The 18,410-nt window shown below is 43.2% G+C and overlaps 1 protein-coding gene across 1 annotated transcript in view; it reads right to left on the reverse strand.

Moving 5' to 3' along the window:
- The window catches only part of LOC146869485 (E3 ubiquitin-protein ligase TRIM39-like), a 326,876-nt gene that overhangs the window by 115,080 nt on the left and 193,386 nt on the right, over nucleotides 1–18,410 (reverse strand). Inside the window, exons 5-7 of the mRNA XM_085599897.1 lie at nucleotides 18,375–18,397; nucleotides 16,173–16,288; nucleotides 6,450–6,539 (exon numbers count right to left, since the gene is read on the reverse strand). Of these exons, the coding sequence (XP_085456023.1) occupies nucleotides 6,450–6,539; nucleotides 16,173–16,288; nucleotides 18,375–18,397 (229 nt within the window). The remainder of the gene's footprint in view (nucleotides 1–6,449; nucleotides 6,540–16,172; nucleotides 16,289–18,374; nucleotides 18,398–18,410) is intronic.

Genomic DNA, 18,410 nt, shown 5'->3' on the forward strand with positions numbered 1-18,410 from the left:
ATGTGGAGTAACTTTTGTTGAGGTGTCCATCTGCCCTGCATGGTGAGATGTAACAGGTGAGCTCCCCAGCCGGAGAGCGATGAGTCCGTTGTCAGTACTATCTGGGGAACCGGGTCCAGGAACGGTCGACCTTTGGAAAGGTTTGTGGTGGTCCACCACTGCAGAGAGCGATGGGTACGACCGTCTACTAACACCAGATCTGTTAATTGACCTTGGGCCTGGTTCCATTGGCGCGCTAAGCACTCTTGGAGAGGACGCATCTGGAGTCTTGCGTGAGGTACTATGAATATGCAAGAGGCCATCATCCCTATTAGTTGCATAAACACTCTAGCTGGAAGGGACTGTAGTGCCATAAATTTGGCGCGTAGAGCCTGAATGTTTGTAATCCTGGTCGGATTGGGGTAGGCTAGTGCTTTTGAGGTGTCTATGGTGGTACTGAGGTATTGTTTTATGTAGGATGGTTGTAGATGGGACTTTGCGTGGTTTACTGTGAATCCCAGTTGGTGAAGTAGCTGGACAGTGGTACACGTGTGTTGTACACACTAGTTGTATGAACTGGCTTTTATCAACCAGTCGTCCAGGTATGGGAAGACATGGAAGTGTTGTCTCCGCAGATGTGCTGCCACTACTGCTAGGCACGTGGTGAATACTCGTGGTGCTGTTGTGACTCCGAACGGGAGTACTTTGAATTGGTAGTGTTGGCCGTCCACTACAAATCTGAGGAACTTCCTGTGAGCGTTGTGCACAGGAATGTGGAAATAAGCGTCTTTTAGGTCTAAAGTGGCCAGGAAGTCGTTTTGGGAAAGCAGCGGTACCTGCTGAAGTGTTACCATGTGAAAATGGTCTGAGTGTATGTATTTGTTTAGGGGCCGAAGGTCTAGGATGGGCCGTAGAGTCTCGTCTAGACCCCCATATTTCGTTGGTTGGTAGGAACGTGTTCTATCGCCCCTTTGTGTAGGAGGGAGATTACCTCCTGCTTTAGTAGTGTTAGATGTTCCTGTGACATTGGGCGTTGTCTGGGTGGAATGTTTGGGGGGTAGATATTAGTTCTAGAAAGTAGCCTGACCAAATTATTTGTATTACCCATTTGTCTGAGGTGATGGTAGCCCAGACAGGAAGGAAATCTTGGAGTCTGCCCCCGACCGGAGTGGGATGGTCTGGGGGGAGTGGAGGGAAGTCATTGGGTAGGTGTGGAGGCAGAGCGGGCGGTGTTTGTCTTGCCTCTGCCTTTTTTATTGTTGCTCCTGTAGCCGCCTCTTTGGTAACCCCTTGTAAAGGTAAATTGGGTAGGGGCCTTATATGAAGTGGAAGCGGTGTCGGAGGAGTAGCCTCTGGATGTGCTCCGAAAGGAAGAACGGCGAAAGGACCGCCTGGGAAGGTTGGATTTTAAGGCTCCCATAGATTTTACCGTGTCTGTGTCCTTTTTCATCTTTTCGAGGACCTCATCCACTTTTGGCCCAAACAGATGTTCCTGGTTTAGGATGGAGGCTTCTACCTCCGGTTTAAAACCTGAAATCCTTAGCCAGGCATGGCGACGGAGGAGGACGCTAGTATTGATGGCTCTGGATGCTGTGTCTGCTGCATCTAGGGCACAAAGGATGGAGGTATTAGTGATGGTTTTGCCCTCCTGAATTAGCTCGTTGGCCCTATTTTTGTATTTATCAGGGAGTTGTTGCATTATGGCTTCTAGTTCGTCATTATGGGCCCTTTCATATCTTGCTAATAACGCTTGTGTATTAGCGATGCGCCATATGTTGGCAGCTTGGGATGCAGTGCGCTTGCCTGATGCGTCCAATAGTTTAGACTCTTTATCAGGTGGTGGTGCTTCTCCTGACACCTGGGAGTTGGCACTTTTACGTGCTGTGGACACTACCAGAGAATCTAGTGGTGCTGGCCCTCTGATGTAGGAGGGATCTGTAGGGGCGGCTTTATATTTCTTCTCAATGCGCGGGTTAATGACCCTGGCTCTGACTGGGTCTTTTCAAGACCTCCGGCGCATGTTTTATAACTCCCTTGAGCATAGGTAATATGGAGGTGGTCCTATGTGTGGTGTCAAAGGTATCGAGGAGGAAATCCTCCTCCACGGGGTCGGTATGGAGATCTACCCCGTGATAGTGTGCAGCCCTTTGCAATAGATGGTTGAACCCCAATGAGTCTACAGGTGGGGATGGTCTGGAAAGGTAGAGATCATCTTGTGGGACATTAGGAATGTCAGTGATGTTATAGTCATCCCATGGGTCTGGGGAGCCTGTGGGAGTGGGGTCCCCTGTAGGCAAGTCATGGGGCACGTCCCCTTGATCATCATGATCCAGAGAGGGTGTTGGGGAATGATGAGGTGGTGGTGGAGAAGGAGAAGGTGGAGGAGGGGAAGGTGGAGGGGGAGGCGGAGGTGGGGAAGGTATTCTGAAAGGGGAGGTAGCAGAGTCTTTCCTCTTTGGAGGTGGAGGCGGAGCAGGTTTTTCCAGCTGTCTCTTTTTGATGCAGAGCATCAAATGTCCGGTTTTGGGATCCTTGGTTAATGTTTTTTGCAATGGATCCGGTGTAAAGAGTTCTGGTGAGGTTGGTTGGTCCGTCGGCGCCGAAAGCGTTGGGGCCGTTGTTTTTTTGGCTTTGTCTGTGCTAGTTCGCTGTTTGGAACTATGCGGCTTGGCTAATTGTTGGGTGGGCGCCGAGATGGTTTTTGGCTTCGAAGTCTCAGTGCCGGTGGCCTTGTGTGCTTTTATCGGTTCCGAAGATGGTGTCGGTACCAAGGAGCTGGAGCTGGGTTTCGACACCGAGTGTTTCGGTGCGGGGCTCGGTGCCGAAGCGGAGGCCATTTTCTTTTTCGGTGCCGGTGCGGAGGAGTGTTTGTCGGCACCGATGGTGGGCTGGCTCGAGCCCGAGCCGCCGGAAGGCTTAATCGGCTTCTTTATTGGTCCTGAAGGTGTGGTGTGGGAAGCAATGTCTTTGGTCTTGCTTAGGCCCGGAGGCGAAGGCGTAACGAAGCCTTTTTCAGTGCCGGAGAGGGTGTGGGGGGGTAGATTGGTACTCACGACCCTCTGTGCCGGAGTGATGTCCTCCACATCTGAATCGTCGGCTTCGGAGGTGCTGACGAGGCCCTCGTCGGTGTGGTGTTCTTCTGGAGCATCGACGCCTTCCCCGAAGATGTCGTCCGGAATCGCCGTCGACGAGTGTGCCATAGTTCTTCGTGCCCTTCGGTCTCGAATGGTTTTCTTGGACCTGAAGGACTTGCACGCCAGACAGTCTTGAGCCTCGTGTTCAGGGGAGAGGCAGAGGTTACATACTTCGTGGAGATCGATGTGGGGGAATTTGGACCCACATCGAGGGCACTTCTTGAAGGGAGTCCTTTCCATTAGCCAGGACCGGAGCTTGGGTAGGCCCGAAGGCCGTCGTCGACGACTGGAATCGAAGGTCTTTTCGATGAGAGCCGCGTCGAGTGTGAAGATCGCGATCGAAACAATACCGCGGATTTGGGTGAGGATTGCGCGTCGATTGGAGAACTGGAAACTGTTCGGAACCGGAGCGCGAAGATCACATCCGATGGCGGAAAAAAACAATCTGAGGATGGAGCCGAAGCCCATGCGCAATACGATCCAAAGGAGGTGTCACCGACCTTGTGACTTCCAAAGACTTTCCAAGAGGAAAAACAACTGCAAACATCCGGGCCCAACACCAGATGGCAATCTATGCAAAAGTGTGTAATCTGCAGCTCATATGCCTCGAACATATTGTTATCATTTCTAACTATAACTTTAACTTATCCTATAAGCTTTTCAGTACATTTCTAGGTTTTTATTACGATAAAGTAATATTTTATTATCTTTTATAACACCAACCCATGTGGCATGTGGCTAACTACCCGCGACCCCAGCCAACTCCACACAGCCTTGTGGCAAGCGCAGCACGCATTTAGTCTTGCAGGTCCTGGATTTACTCAGGCAAGGCCCTGCTTGCAACCCCCGCAAGCAGCGAACACCCCACAGTACACAGCTCTCTTGCATGCTAAGCATGCGGTTGGACCCCACAACAAATATGAAAAATAAACATGAAAAATATTTGCTGCTGCCCCTGCTTCTGCTAGGGACATCACAATATATTATGTTAAAATGCCCCAGGGCATTATGGGGCACACCAAAGATTAATAAATGAGTGGCTCCTGCTGCTCTTTTTTTATTCATTTTTATTTATAATAGTGGTAAGGGGAGCATGTGTCCTTCTCCCCAAACCATTACTCTCCTGGGGACCCCATCCCTTGGGGCACATATTTATTCATGAGGGGGGCATGCAGCCTCCTCCACTAGCTTCAAAAGGCTCCGGTCCCCATCCCCCAAGTCTAACATTTGTTTAAAGGAGAGGGCAAGGAAGCACTTTCCTAGAGGTGTACTCTCTGGACATAGAGATTGGGTCAGGCCCCAGAGGATGGGATTTCCGAGGCCATAATCGGCTTGAGTAGGGGGGCCCATGCCTCCTCCTCTTTCCTAAGTATGCCGGGCAACCAAAGGATGGAGTTTACGGGGTTGTAACCAGCTCGGGAGGGGAGTGCAAACCCCCCTCGCCTTTCATAACTATCCTGGGCCCCAAGGCATGAGGTCCTCGACCTGTAATCGGCTCGTGGAGGAGGACCCTCAAGAAATTCACCAGGCCCCAGGGGATGGGATCCCAGGGGGGCAAATTGCCTTAGGGAGGGGGCTCCAGGCACATGAACTCGACCATCAAGATATACCAATATTTTGAAACCCTAATTTTCTAAATCTATTGAATGGATTTACACCAGATCTAATAAATCATGCTTTCTGGACCAAGATCTAGCTTTCTGCTAAACGTGGTGTAATTCCGTTCAGCCGTTTTTGCACTATTGCATTCCTGAATAATCAATGTAAGATGCAGGAAGATTTAGCATTTTGGGTGACCAGCCTCCTTTTTATTGGACCCTGAAACTTTCATGGACAGAGCTGATCAAAAAACAGCACTTTTTTGACGGTTTCGTGAAGATTTGTTAAATGGCGCATACATTATTATTAGCAAACTAAAAAAGGCATTTTATATATATATAAAATGTTTTTTTTTAGTGTGTGTGTGTGTGTGTGCGTGTGTATGTGTGTGTGTGTGTGTATATATATATATATATCTATATATATATATACACACACACAAGCACCTCCATCGACGGGCACCCCCAATCCTGCAGGGTGGCTTCAGCTGAGTAACGGGACAGAGCTTCCGTTACATATTCCATACACAAAGAAGCGCCAAAGCCAATTCTGGAAACAGACCAAGTGTTACATTCATAGTACAGAAGACACCACATTTTTCTTCCTGACGCGTTTCGGCTTCTCAATTAAGCCTTGATCACAGTTGAGCAGGTGAAAATGTACGATAATCATTTGCTTTTAAATCCCAACACACGTGATAAAGTAGCATGTCATAGTACAATACCCAGAGTGCACCTGGACTGGAGTCATATTTTCTCTTTTGACTGTAGAGCCTTATAATCATGCTATAATAGTGTTACTGCCACACAGTTACATTCAAAGTATAAAGTTCAAGTGCAAAATCATTCCAAATGAAAATTAGTCACGTGCATTTAAAATGAATCTTAAAATCTTCTCTCTTCTTTGTATTGCCATATTAAATTCAATGTCTTTTGAAACTCTGAGTGTCCAGAATCATAGAGACGAGGTGAATGCCTCTCTCCTCTCCCTTCTTCTACTCTGTGCTCTGATATCTCAGGTAAATCCTTATAACAGGCCGGAGTGTAAGCGGGTCATGCCCCCCAACCAAATACAAAGACAAGCTCTATTGATGGGAGCCCCAAACAATTGAGTGCAGCTTCAGCTGTTTGACGTAGACATTAATACAGATTTACTATTTGCCTCTCTTTACCTATACCCATCCCCAAACCCCAAAATTACCCTTACCTCTCTCTACCTCTACCTATCCATGAAACTTAAAATTACCTGTATCTCTCTTTACATCTATTCTCCCTCAAACCATAAAATCTCACTTAAGTGACTACGTTTCCCCACCCTAAACTTCTCTTTACCTCCATTTACCTCTATCCACCCCTGCACCCTAAAATTACCCTTACCTGTCATTACCTCTACCCACTCCTAAACCTTAATATCACCCGTACCTCCCTATACTTCTACCCACTGCATAAACCTATAATTACCCTTAACACTCTTTACCTCTATCCACACCTGAAACCCTTCTTTTTTTAATAACAGGAATATTTTCTTATCTAAAACAAAGTACTTTGTGGTGAACCTATAAATACTTACCTGTGTAGTACATACCTGCGCAGTAAAGACTGCTGGTAAAAGTTCAATGGTAAAGGCTGCTGCCATAGGCCCTACAAGAGACATCCCCCATACAGAAAGGGCTCCAATTCCTTCCCCTCTGCAATACATCTGCATCGCTGATCATAGCTTTGTACTTTGAATACTTACACATATATCCACAAATCGCTGCTAGAAGAATAGCCAGGGCACCCAGAAGAATATGACCATAATCTGTCCACAGGTGACACGCCGGGGAGGCTAGAAAGAAAGTTAAGCATTATTCACGACAATCATTTGAGGACAATTGCATTAATATTAAGTGACCAGAGTGCATATCAAGATGGTAGATAAAATGCCTGCTCTACGGGGTATCAAACACAGATGAAGCTGTTAGAGGGGGCTCAAACAATGTAGCAGATTGTTAAGGGTGGGGTCACTGAAGATCGTTTTATGACTACACACATAAATTGTGGTGACAATATTTTGCCATCACATGCATTATATTTTCTGCAACAGTAGTGTGAAAGATGCTGCAGTCTGCAATAGATTATATATGTGAGAAGTGACATGCAAAGGAAGCAGGAATCTGACAATCAGCACAAAAGATGATAGTTTGTGTTATGATGCATTATGGTATTTTATATTATTAAATTAAATTGATTATGAACACTAACCACTGATGTGACTGCTACCTTATTTAATATTAAAGGGGTGGGATCCCGCTTGTGAATCCAACCGAACAGGCTACAAATACATGGATAGAGGCGTGAGAGAGACAGCTGACCCTCATCCCTGGCACTGTAGAGGTCTGCTTTTATTCCAGTCTCCATCCCATGCAGACTTTTCTGACTTCAAAACTGCTTAATACATATGGCCTACCATCGGTCAATAGAGACTGAAACTACTAGTCATGGAGAGGCGTCGCGGCGAAGCTGATACAGGTATACTATACTAAGAGACCTAAACCACAATCTCTCGGGCACGGATAACCAGTGCAAAGCAATGAGACCTGGGACAATGAGGCCCATGGCTTCAGATTTTATAGGGCGCATCCAGCCACAAAATGTGTAGATGGGAACAAATCGGTAGGCCTGTGCTTTGTTTGTGAAGTTTTGCTACACGGAACTCTGCGAAGTTACAAAAAAAATAATAGCCTGGAGGAGGTGCACATCCGCCCAGAACAGTCATTATTCCTGGCCTCTGAGAGTGAAGGCTCTCACCTCATGAGGTCAGAAACATGTCTAGTGGTGGCAGATAGGTGAAGACCAGTCGGAATCCACACTAGTAGCTGCTAGGTTTTATGGGGACTCTCTAAGGTGTCCTCTGTGTGCATTTATTAATAAATCCAATACTGCCATCAGTAAGTATTTATTAAGACAAGATGTTTGGTAACAAACATCTTAGGCTACAGTGAAGCCATCATGGAGCTGGGGAAACCGTAATGATGGGGGTCCAGCCATGTACTCTCTGTGGCTTCTCTGCTCACTTACAATCTCCAAGAATGGACTCGGGGATCGTAGGGACATATCTGCTCATGCAAATATGTCTACACCTGGGATACAGTGTACCCTTAGGGCTGTAAGGCTTGCGGTAGGGGGGACTTACCTATATCTGAGGCAGTGTCTGTGGGCATGGCAGACAGGGATATGTGCACGACACACAGCCTGCAATGGCAGTTTGCATGATCTAGGTGAGGCGTTACTAGGTTAGCACAATTCGTGCTGTAGTCTTAGAGGACCTTCTTCAGTACCACTGCCCGAGGTACCAGGGGTACCATTTACTAGAGACTTTTATGGTGGCTGAAGTTGTGCCAATAGTGGTATAGTTTTGGGAAGCAACTCTGGTAATGGGAACCTTGTTAGCAGGGACCCAGTGCACTTTTAGTCAAAATCACATCATGTTCCAGGCAAAATGTGGGGGCTAACCATGTCAAAAGAGGCACTTTCCAACAGTAACCTGTAACCTATGAGAGTGGCTGTGTGAGTGTATAAATGGGTGTGTGAGTGGCTGCAAGAGACTCTGAATGGGTATGTCAGTGTATGCATGAGTCTCTGATAGGGTCTGTCAGTGGGTGTCTGAGTGGGTGCATGGGTGTCCAAGTGGGTCTATGAGTGGGTGCATTAGTGTCTGAGTGAGTCAGCGAAAGGGTGCAAGAGTGTCCGACTGGGTCTCTGACTGGGTGCATCAGTATCTGAGTGGGCTTGTGAGTGGTGTGAAAGTGTCTGAGTGGGCCTTTGTGCATGCATAGGTTCCTGAGTGAGTCTGCGAGTGGGTACATGAGTCTCTGAGTGAGTCTCTCATTGGGTGTGTGAGTGTCCGAGTGGGTCTGTGAGTGGGTGCGTAACTATCTGATTGCTCCTGTGACTGGTTTCTTGAGTGTCTGATTGGGTGTGAGAGTGTTTCTATGTGTAAGTGTGAGTGTGAGAGTGCCTGTATGGATCTGTTAGATGATATGACAGTGGTCTATGAGAGTAAGAGTGGGTGTAAAAGCACTCATTTATTTTTGGGGGTCACGCTAGCTCCACTGATCCTTCGCAGAGCTACATGGGGGCCTCACTGAGCCATGCGATGGATTTCGGATCTCGCAGTTAGACAAAAACAAATTAGGGTATTTTCCCCGACACTACACATGCTTCCCATTCATTTCCAAAATACACAACAGGTCATGGAACCTCAAATATTACCCATTCACAGAGACTGCAACCTACATTTGAGTCTCGAAGACTGTTCCCCCGAGATGTAAAATGGCTGCTGCAAATTTTCTTTCAGGTTGCGGAGGGCTAATCAGGGCTGTGCTGTGCTGTGTGAATCTGCAGAAATCTACTAAGGTCAAAATGTTTCTCACCTAATACCTGGTGTTTCTTCAGGATTAACGCATAAAATATTCCTTAACCTTCACCAAAGTGGGATATTGAACCTCAAGATGGGTAGAGAGGGGTAGGTAGTGAACGCAAATCTGTGTGGGACCCCATTGAGTCACAGAAAAGATGCGGTTCTCTGCCCTGATCTATGGTACATTTACCAAAACACCAGCTGGGTTGTAATTTGAGATCTAGCTAGGGATTCTACATACACATAGGTATAACAAACCTCAGCTATCTCTAAAGATTACCTCTTAACCCACTTTGGTGTAGGGTACGGATATTTTATCTGTCGGCTCTGAAGAAAAGTCATGGATCCTTGAGACTGTCACGGCTCATAATATCCCACTGACAACACTCACATTCTTGTTTTTAGCCCTGCCAAGAGGGCCACTGAATAAAGCCTAACGGTACCCCTAAGGTAATTTTAAAATACATCTCAATATACATCCTACCCTACCTCCACATTACTTCACTCATCATAAAGGTAAAAAAAGAAGACCTCTGGCAAAGAGCCCTCTTGTGGGGTCCAGGGGCATTACAGCTCTGGTCTCACAAGGAGCAAAGCCCTTTTTACTATTCTCTATAGGAACAGCGACCCTCCATTTGTATGCATACTTCTGGATGGGAGCATGGATGCTGGACCTCAAATTACTCCTAGTCTCCCCTTTTTTGATTGTTAGCAGTATAAATTGTCATGTGACTGACCGAAGAGCAAGTTGCGAAACTGGCAGCATGGCTTGTGCTGAACGCTGGCCGTGCGCTGACTGACTCCCCCTTTGACAGCTCCACTGTACTGTTTAAATGGGCTGCCAGGGAAAAGAGTTCTCACCTAGTGAAGAGACTTCTTAAATTTTATCATTAAAGCTAATCTGATGAAATCCCCTTTTGCCACATTATGCTTCGATGCTGGAAAAGCATTTATCGACGCAAATTAATTTTATGTTAAGAGTCCTAAATGACATAGGATGAGGCAAACGTTTTAACTATGTTCTCTTTTATATAAATCTCCATGTGCTTCTCTTTTTGTCAATAGTATTAGGTCCTCTTTTTCCCCATTAAAAGAGGCACTAGACAAGGTTGTCCATCGTCTCCTCTTCTTTATATCTTATCCCTTGAACCCTTTTGGCCAAGATTAGACAACATTCTAATTTTGAATGATTTCAACATGGCTCAGTTGAAGTTGCTTATGCAGATGATATCCTGCGTTATATGCATAATCCTGGAAATTCCTTAGATGCATTTTTTGAAGGAGTTTGAAAGCTTTCTCTTGTTTCTCAATATAAACTTAGCTCAAACAAATCAGAAGTTCTTCATTTAAGTACACTTTGCTTTAAAGATTTGTTTGAAGATTATAATCTAAATTGGTGTGCAGATAAAATAAAATACCTAGGTGTATGATTTTCTTGATCAATCATACTTTAAGATATAATTTACACTATCTTTTGGGAAAAAAATGAGTCTTTCATGATGGTTCTCACTTCATTTATCTTGGTGGGGTAGATTGTTTTTTATTAAAATGAGGATTACACCAATCGTTTTATACTTTCTTTAAATGTTACCTGTTAAGTATCTAAATAGTTTTTGGGAGATAATTAATGCTCTGTTAACTAGATTTTTGTGGCAACGTAAAAAACCTACAATCCCACTATCTAAATAAAAATTACCTTAGGAGAGAGGAGGAGTTAAATGTCATACTTTTTCCTAATATCACTATGCCTTTAGTTTTGGTGAAATAACTCACCTTGTTATGACTCTCTGATTTGGATTCAGTTGGAGAAATCCTTTACTAACCCCTTTTCTCGGACTGATTTTGTTTTGATTTCAAGACCTTTTTTCTTATCTTTGCCTGTTTTAAAAAAACGTGTTGATTGTATCAAAACTGCTAATGGTTATACAGGTGATAATACCGATTTGATATAATAAACATATTAAACTTAATACTAAACCTAATTTTTTTTTAAGTTGGGCTGAAAGAGGGATTTTTTTAGTTAGCCAAATTATTTGATAATGGTAAATGGCTCTCTTTTGCCCACTTACAAAATAAGTATAAGATTCCAAATTCTTGTCTGAAACAAATCCATAGGTTAAAAGAAGTCATTTATGAGCTTTTGCAAGTTTCCCCTATATCAATGTCTGCTCACTCTACCTTCAATTCAATTCAGTTCAGTTATGTTTGTATGGTGCATGGCTACCCAAATGGGCTTCCTAGTACTAGTAGCAAAACAACACCTTCTGACTGCTGACTTCTAAGGGAACCCAGAAGAGCGTTCAAGAGCCTGGGGGTGAGGAATACAAAAGAGCAACCTCCACTTCTTGTTCTTTTGGGGCCGGATGTACGACCTCATTTTGCATGCGCAAACGGGTTTGCGACCCGTTTGCGCATGCAAAATGTGAATGGGCTTTGGACAATTCCTAAATAGCGAGTCACAATTTATTTGCGACTCGCTATTTAGGAATTGCGAGTCGCAATTAGGAAGGGGCGTTCCCTTCCTAATTGCATCCACAAATCAATGTACGAATGTTTTATGACCGCGATCGCAAAACACTTGCAAATTACCACCCTCTTCGAAAGGGTGGTAATGCAGTCGCAATTTGGAAGGGGTCCCTAAGGGACCCCTTCCACTTTGTGACTGTCTCTAAAAATATTTTCTAAGGACAGGCAGTGGTCCCAGGCACCACTAACAGCCCTTGAAAAATTAAACTAACATTTTTTTTTTTTAAATGCATCCCGTTTTCCTTTAAGGAAAACGGGCTGCATTTTTAAAAAACTGCTTTATTTAAAAGCAATCCCAGACATGTACGAGCCCAGCAGGCCATCATACCTGGGAGGGCCAGCCATTCTCAATGGGCTCACAAATTGCGAGAGGCTCATTAATATTAATGAACCATGCAATTTGCAACCCAATTGGGAATCGCAAAGTGTCAAACACACTGTTGTACATGCAAAATTGCACCTCGCAAATTGCGAATCGCAAAAGACTCGCAATTTGCAAGGCACAATTTTGCATATCATACATCTGGCCCTTGATCTTTGGCACCACCAGAAGTACCTGATTGCTAGTGTGAAGACCCCTTCCTGGGGCACGGGTTATGCAGAGACTGAATGATAAATGAGCCTTTGAAGAACCGGGCTCAATTAAGCCTGGCGGCGCAGGGTACGCCTGAAATCTTCTGAGTTCGCCTTCCAAATTACAAGGACACAGAACACTCTGTTGGCATAGGAACTTCAATTTATTACCTGCAGCTAGGTACAGTTGTCCTAGAAGTACATCAGTGGTAGGTTCTCAGGAGACTGCCACTTTAATCCGTGGCTCACAGTCTTTTGTAGCGCTTGAATCCCCTAAAGCAACAACCCCCTCAATGTGCAATAAAAATACAAATCATCCACAAGAAAACATTCTTTGTACAAGATACAGGATAATGGGTAATAGAAATTCCTTCCCTAGGGTCGTGTTCTCTACCTCACCCTATAGGTCAGGTGGCATAGTCATTCCTTGGTGAAATTAATTTACGACAGGACGTGTTTCCGTGTTGCAGATGGTGATTCGTAAAACAACTGGAGAGGCCGAGAACGGTCACCAAGGGTCAATAGATGGTTATCTCGGGGATTAGTTGTTTCGAGCCGGGTCTCAGAATGTAATGTGCACAGAGATAGAAGGGAAGGTCGTGTAAACTGTTGTAGAATAGAATATGTGAGAAATTCTACGAAGGTTGGCGGTGCCTGAGTAAGGGCAACAGCGTAATGGTGTCAATGGGAAAGATGGGGCCGTATTTGAATTTCCTCACCTTTTCCATAAATGGCCTGGTTTGTGATATAGAGAGCCTTGAAGTAGATTATTTTCTTAACTGGAAGCCAGTGCAGGGCTATGACAGCTGGTCTGGCTGATTGATGCATCAGTGTTTTTTTAATAATTCTAGCGGGGGCATTCTGCCCCACTTGGAGCCACTTGAGCACAAATTTCGGACTCCCAAAATACAGGAGGTTAATATAATCAAGGTGAGAGTTTATACGTCTCTCTACCACTACCCTTCTTGTGGGAAAAGGTAGCATCTGCAGGAATGTCCTAACAGATCTTAAAATGCCATAGAATGAACCTGCCACTTTTTTGGCTTGTGCCTCCATCGTAAGCTTATTGTCTATCTAGATACCTGGGCTTTTCAATCCTTGATCTGGCTTAGAACGATCACCCAGATATTCTGGTCATGAGTGTTCCTGCAACCTACAGCTTTTATTGCCAACCACCAGGACCTCCGTTTTGTCGACATTAAGTTTTAGCCGGCTGCTGGACATCCAATCAATGTTGCTTTTGGGAAGGGATCTACAATTCAATAGATATATCTGCAGTTTATTGGGGGCGTGTTTCTTTAGGGTGCTTAGAAATAGTGGCTGGTAAAAGATGGAAACCAACCATCAGGCTACATGTAGTACAAACTGTTGGGGACTCCCGCATAGGCAGAACCTTTTATCTGCAACCTGTTGATGTGGTTAAGCGTTTCTGGTGTGTAGGTTAGCCACATTTATGAAGAGCAGAATTTCTGGTCTATGGCCCTGGTCGGACGCAGACAGGCGCAGACTACAATTGATGTATGTCATTATAATTTACCACCTAAAGCTTCAATTATATATTTATTGCAGAATAATAATAATGTTGTTAGTGTTAAGAGCAAAATAGAGATGGAATGGGAGACAGTGATCCAAAAATAATTTCCACCCTTAATCTTGAGCAAGATTTGGACAATGAGTAAGTCTATCTCATGTGCCAGCAATGTTACCCAAACTTTCCTTATAATCAAGCATTCTATACTTCAGTTTCCATTAAAAAATGTCATACTCTAGTGCCCACTTCAAGTTGGTCATGGTCTTCTTCTACTGGTAATTTTATACAAGTGGTCTTTGAACGTAGTTTATTTCACCTTTTTTGGGAAGATGTGTGGGAAATGATTATGATTAGATTTCAAATTGATGCTCCTTTGTCTTTGCAAAACATTGTTGCTGATGGTTTTCAACTTCTTCCAATGAAAGGTAAAGTACTGGACATATTTATTTCAATTGTTTTACAACAAATTTCAATAAACTGGAAAGATAATTCCAATGTATCCTTTCATTCATTGTGGAATGAGATATGTTTCATGCATGACATTAATACTATCAGTTGCCCCTTGCCCCAATTTCTTATAAAAATTATAAACTGCGGATGCCTTTGACGGGCTATCTAACAAGAACCTCCATGTCTTCAACCATCCATAAAAATTGGAAGTTGATGAAGTTGATAAACTTCCTTGAAAACATTGACAATCTTGGTAAATTGTACACATAATTAAAAAAAAACTGTTGCTGTTCTGTTACATTACATTACTAATTTGATGTAGGTATTGCATATTTTAGAAGGCCTGTATCATTTACTGACACCTTTTCTATTTCCTTTCGCCTTTTTCCTGATTTACTTATAGTTAGCAAGTTGTTCACTTTCATGGTATAGATAAGCATTTTATAGAATATTAAAGTTAAGTTCTATTTGCATGTTATCGAATTTTAGGCCTTTGTTGGTTGGCAATATAGCTATGTTTGCTGCATATTGTACTATTTCCTTAATAAAATAAAGGCTAATAAATAAAAACAAGTATGGATACTGTTCCTAGATTGGTGCTTGGGATGGTTAGAGGCTAACTTGAGCAGGATCCAGTAAGCACATAGCTTTGATACATTGTTGGAACTGAGGAATTATTAATTGTTAGAGCATCTTTGCTGAATAACATATTCCAGTTTGTTTTCTATGCTTTAGCTCTAAAGAGATCTGTGTTAGCAACATTGGTCGGTGCAAACTATTGAATAAAATGTTGGATTAAGGCAATGATCGCTAAATCATTTTCTAAGGGAACCGGATGCATTTTAGTAATCAGTTCTATCCATATGGATAAGATCTTTGAAAAAGTATTCAAGATGGATAAAGAGCCATCTTTAATCTGTCTGTCTGGCAGGAAAAGTTGGTTCAATTGGGTGTCGCTACTGAAGTCATGCAGAAAAGGCTTGCTGTCATATAAAGCTAATGGAGTTAATAGTTGTTCATGTCTCAGACATTGAGAACTTAATTACAACAAGAAACAAATGTCATAGACAATTTTGCTTTCCATATAGTCCAATTTATTCTAAAAACATTTTCTTCAATCTTGTCACCGAAGGCATAATTCCATAAATAGACACAGCCTTCCTTGAGGTCCAAACACTCAAACTTCTAAATTCCCAAACATTCAGTGTACACTCATTGCATTTGTTGGAGCTGATCTCAGCTTTCAACCCCATAAGGCACATCTATTTTTATTTGTATTCCTTGAGATGTTCAACTATTCTCCTGGGCTGCTTTATGACCCAATATCCAAATCCCTTGAAGCCTGCACTCTCATTTCCACCATCCAATAGTGAAGTACACACTTTTCTCTTCAGTCTAATACATTCCACATTCTCCATCAAAACATCATCTATATAACATTTCCTCTTCCTTCTTATCACCTAGATCAATGGCAACTCCATGTCTGAAACAATCTTAAGCGCTCATACCTTGAATGCCAGATGCTATCAAGACCAGCCCCTTCTGATTTGTAATTATAGAATGATCAGTTACTGTACTTCATTCTTCACAGCAGCAAACTTTCTTGGACACATTAATTAATTAATCAATCAATTTAAGCTGCAGCTTGTAAAACAGCTGCTGGAACTGAGGAAGTCATGTAGGTGGAAGTAACCATAAAAAGAATACTTTCTGTTACGCAGATGAATTACCACAGAACTAGGCTAGACGCTAACTCAACTTGAGATCTATCACTAGAACACTTTACCAGTGCTGAGATGCCATATAATACATGCAGCACATAAAACATTCTCCACTGTTGATCTAACTAAGTGTACTTACATTTCCACGTAGAACCTACCCGAGATTCTCTCCCATGAGTATATGTTAACTTGTCACTCTCACTGTTCAAACCAGGTTCCGCCCTCCCACAGACATCTTAAAGTCTGGCATGTACTCACTTCTCACTTGCTTTGTCTTGTCCAGCAGGTAGGTGAGCGGTAGGCTAAAGTTCTGAGTAGTTAGCTCTGTTCCAGCAGGACTAGCCTTGGGTTTCTGATGATTTATATTATCAAACCTAAGAAAAAAACAACGTTACACTACTCAGATTACTAGAGTAATTGACATTGACCTTATTCAGGAATTCAATGAGAGGCACAAGTGGTATCTCTAGGAGACAGTGAAAGAGGGAGACTTTATAGTGAGCTGAGAAGAAACCAGAGACGTTCCAGATGTGAAGATGGTCTAATGTTAGACTACCCAGAAGAACAAGATGTAGTAAAGGAGCCAGTTATAGCTATATTACTTTTCAAATACTACTGGGGGGGCTCCGGTTATGTCAGCATACATGCACACAGTGAACAGTATAACTGTTCTGAATTCTCTTGTGACTGCCAGGCTCACCTAATACGTGTTTTGCCCTTTGTGGTCAGTAGACCAAGGGCTTGTGCAAGGCTTAAGATTCAGTTTGGGTAAGTTGGTGACTATGGAAACAGTTTAGAGAGTCTCCTTCCCTATGATGTCTTCTACTTTGCCAAAGTATTCCAAATTGGAACTGCCTCTGTCTTGATTTGGATCATATGGAATACACTAATATTAGAATCTCGCAGTCATAGTTAAACTGAAGCAAGCTGTGACCCTTGATTTGGTGGCATGATCTTGTATTTCTTTTCTAAAACATGTTTTTCTCTTGTCTCCATAACTGTGCTTCGGATTATCAAGTTTCTTTCAAGAATCAAGCGTGGCAAACCCCTATTGGTTACTTTTGTGAACTGCCCTAGAACTAACCTTGATTGAGTTTTACAGACTGGCCTCTACCCTTCAGACATATCCTATGTGTAGTAGACTGTAAGCTATATCCGCATTCCCTTCAGTGTATGTCTTCTCTATTTAGAAGGCCTGTGGTATCAACTGATATACAGAGAACAAGGTGGATTTTCCACAATGACTCCAACACTCATGAATCATTGTATATTGACCATGTGGCACTGAAGACTCTCTGAGGAAGGAAAGGGCACCTGACACACATATTCCAGGTTGCAAAAGCTGGTTGTATCTACCATTTACATTATGTCCATTCTGCAAGGGTGGTGTCGGCCCAGTGAATGGTATATTTCACAAACAGTATGAAAAGAAGGATATCATGGTGTATTCCAGAGCAGAAAACTGCTATAATGACATCCAGTTGCACAAAGGACAGCTCTAAGTAACTAATCGCAAGTTCACTAATTATCATTATTCGAGCGGACTCAAACTATGCACAGTTGTTTCGTCCTGCCCCCTTACCGATTAAGCGTGAGAGCGGGGTAAGTAGATACGTGTTAAGTGACAAATTAGGAATGTGACAGCATTCTATGTTCTAGATCCCTGGCATACATTTGGGTCAGTGAAATAGTGCAAGTGGAATTTGCATAGTAACTGATAGGAGCATGTGGGACTGTCTGGGTGAACCTGTCTGTCAGTGTGCATGGATGCATGGGGCTCAGATGGTATTGGTCAGGGAACTGAGACAGAATGCGGGAGTAAAGCTGTTGGTTCTGTATTTCATAATATATTGCTAGAACCATGGTGTTACTTGCAGACGCAATAGACAATCAGAATTAATAGTAAAGCTTTTTAGAAGAAGCAGGTCGAGCAGGCGTAGTATGATGATATGAGAAGAGAACATGGTTGAAAAATCAGTGGCAGTACCAGAAACTCTTTTCTCATACATACATCAGCAATATTCAATGTGTGATGGCAGTCTGAAAAACAATGTCCTCAAATTGAAAACCTTTTAGCTAAGAATCATTTATTTAGTTGCATGTAAATTTCTGTGTCTATGCAGGACACAGGCTAATAAATAACTAGCCTACTAAACGGCTATAAAAACATGGAAACCGGGTGGTCTTATTTCAGAGTAATGCAGTGCTAAAAAAATGATATGCAATTCCATTGTTTAAGGCAAATGTGCATACAGGAATTGCTTTGGGAGTCTGCTCAATTACAGTTTACTGGAGGACAGTCCTGGTTGGCCGAGTCTGTGATTCACAGATGTTGACTTTTCTTTTGTTAATAAACCCTTCCATCTTTGACTCACAGGTGCGCAGATGTATCTTTACACCACGGGTAATTGTATTCCATTAATTAAATATTTAGATTGACAACTGAGAAGAGAATCATACCTGTGAAATATGCTCTTGACACCCTAGAGAAAGAAA

Source organism: Triturus cristatus, chromosome 1_1 (genome assembly GCF_964204655.1).
Source record: "Triturus cristatus chromosome 1_1, aTriCri1.1, whole genome shotgun sequence".
Lineage (NCBI taxonomy): Eukaryota > Metazoa > Chordata > Amphibia > Caudata > Salamandridae > Triturus > Triturus cristatus.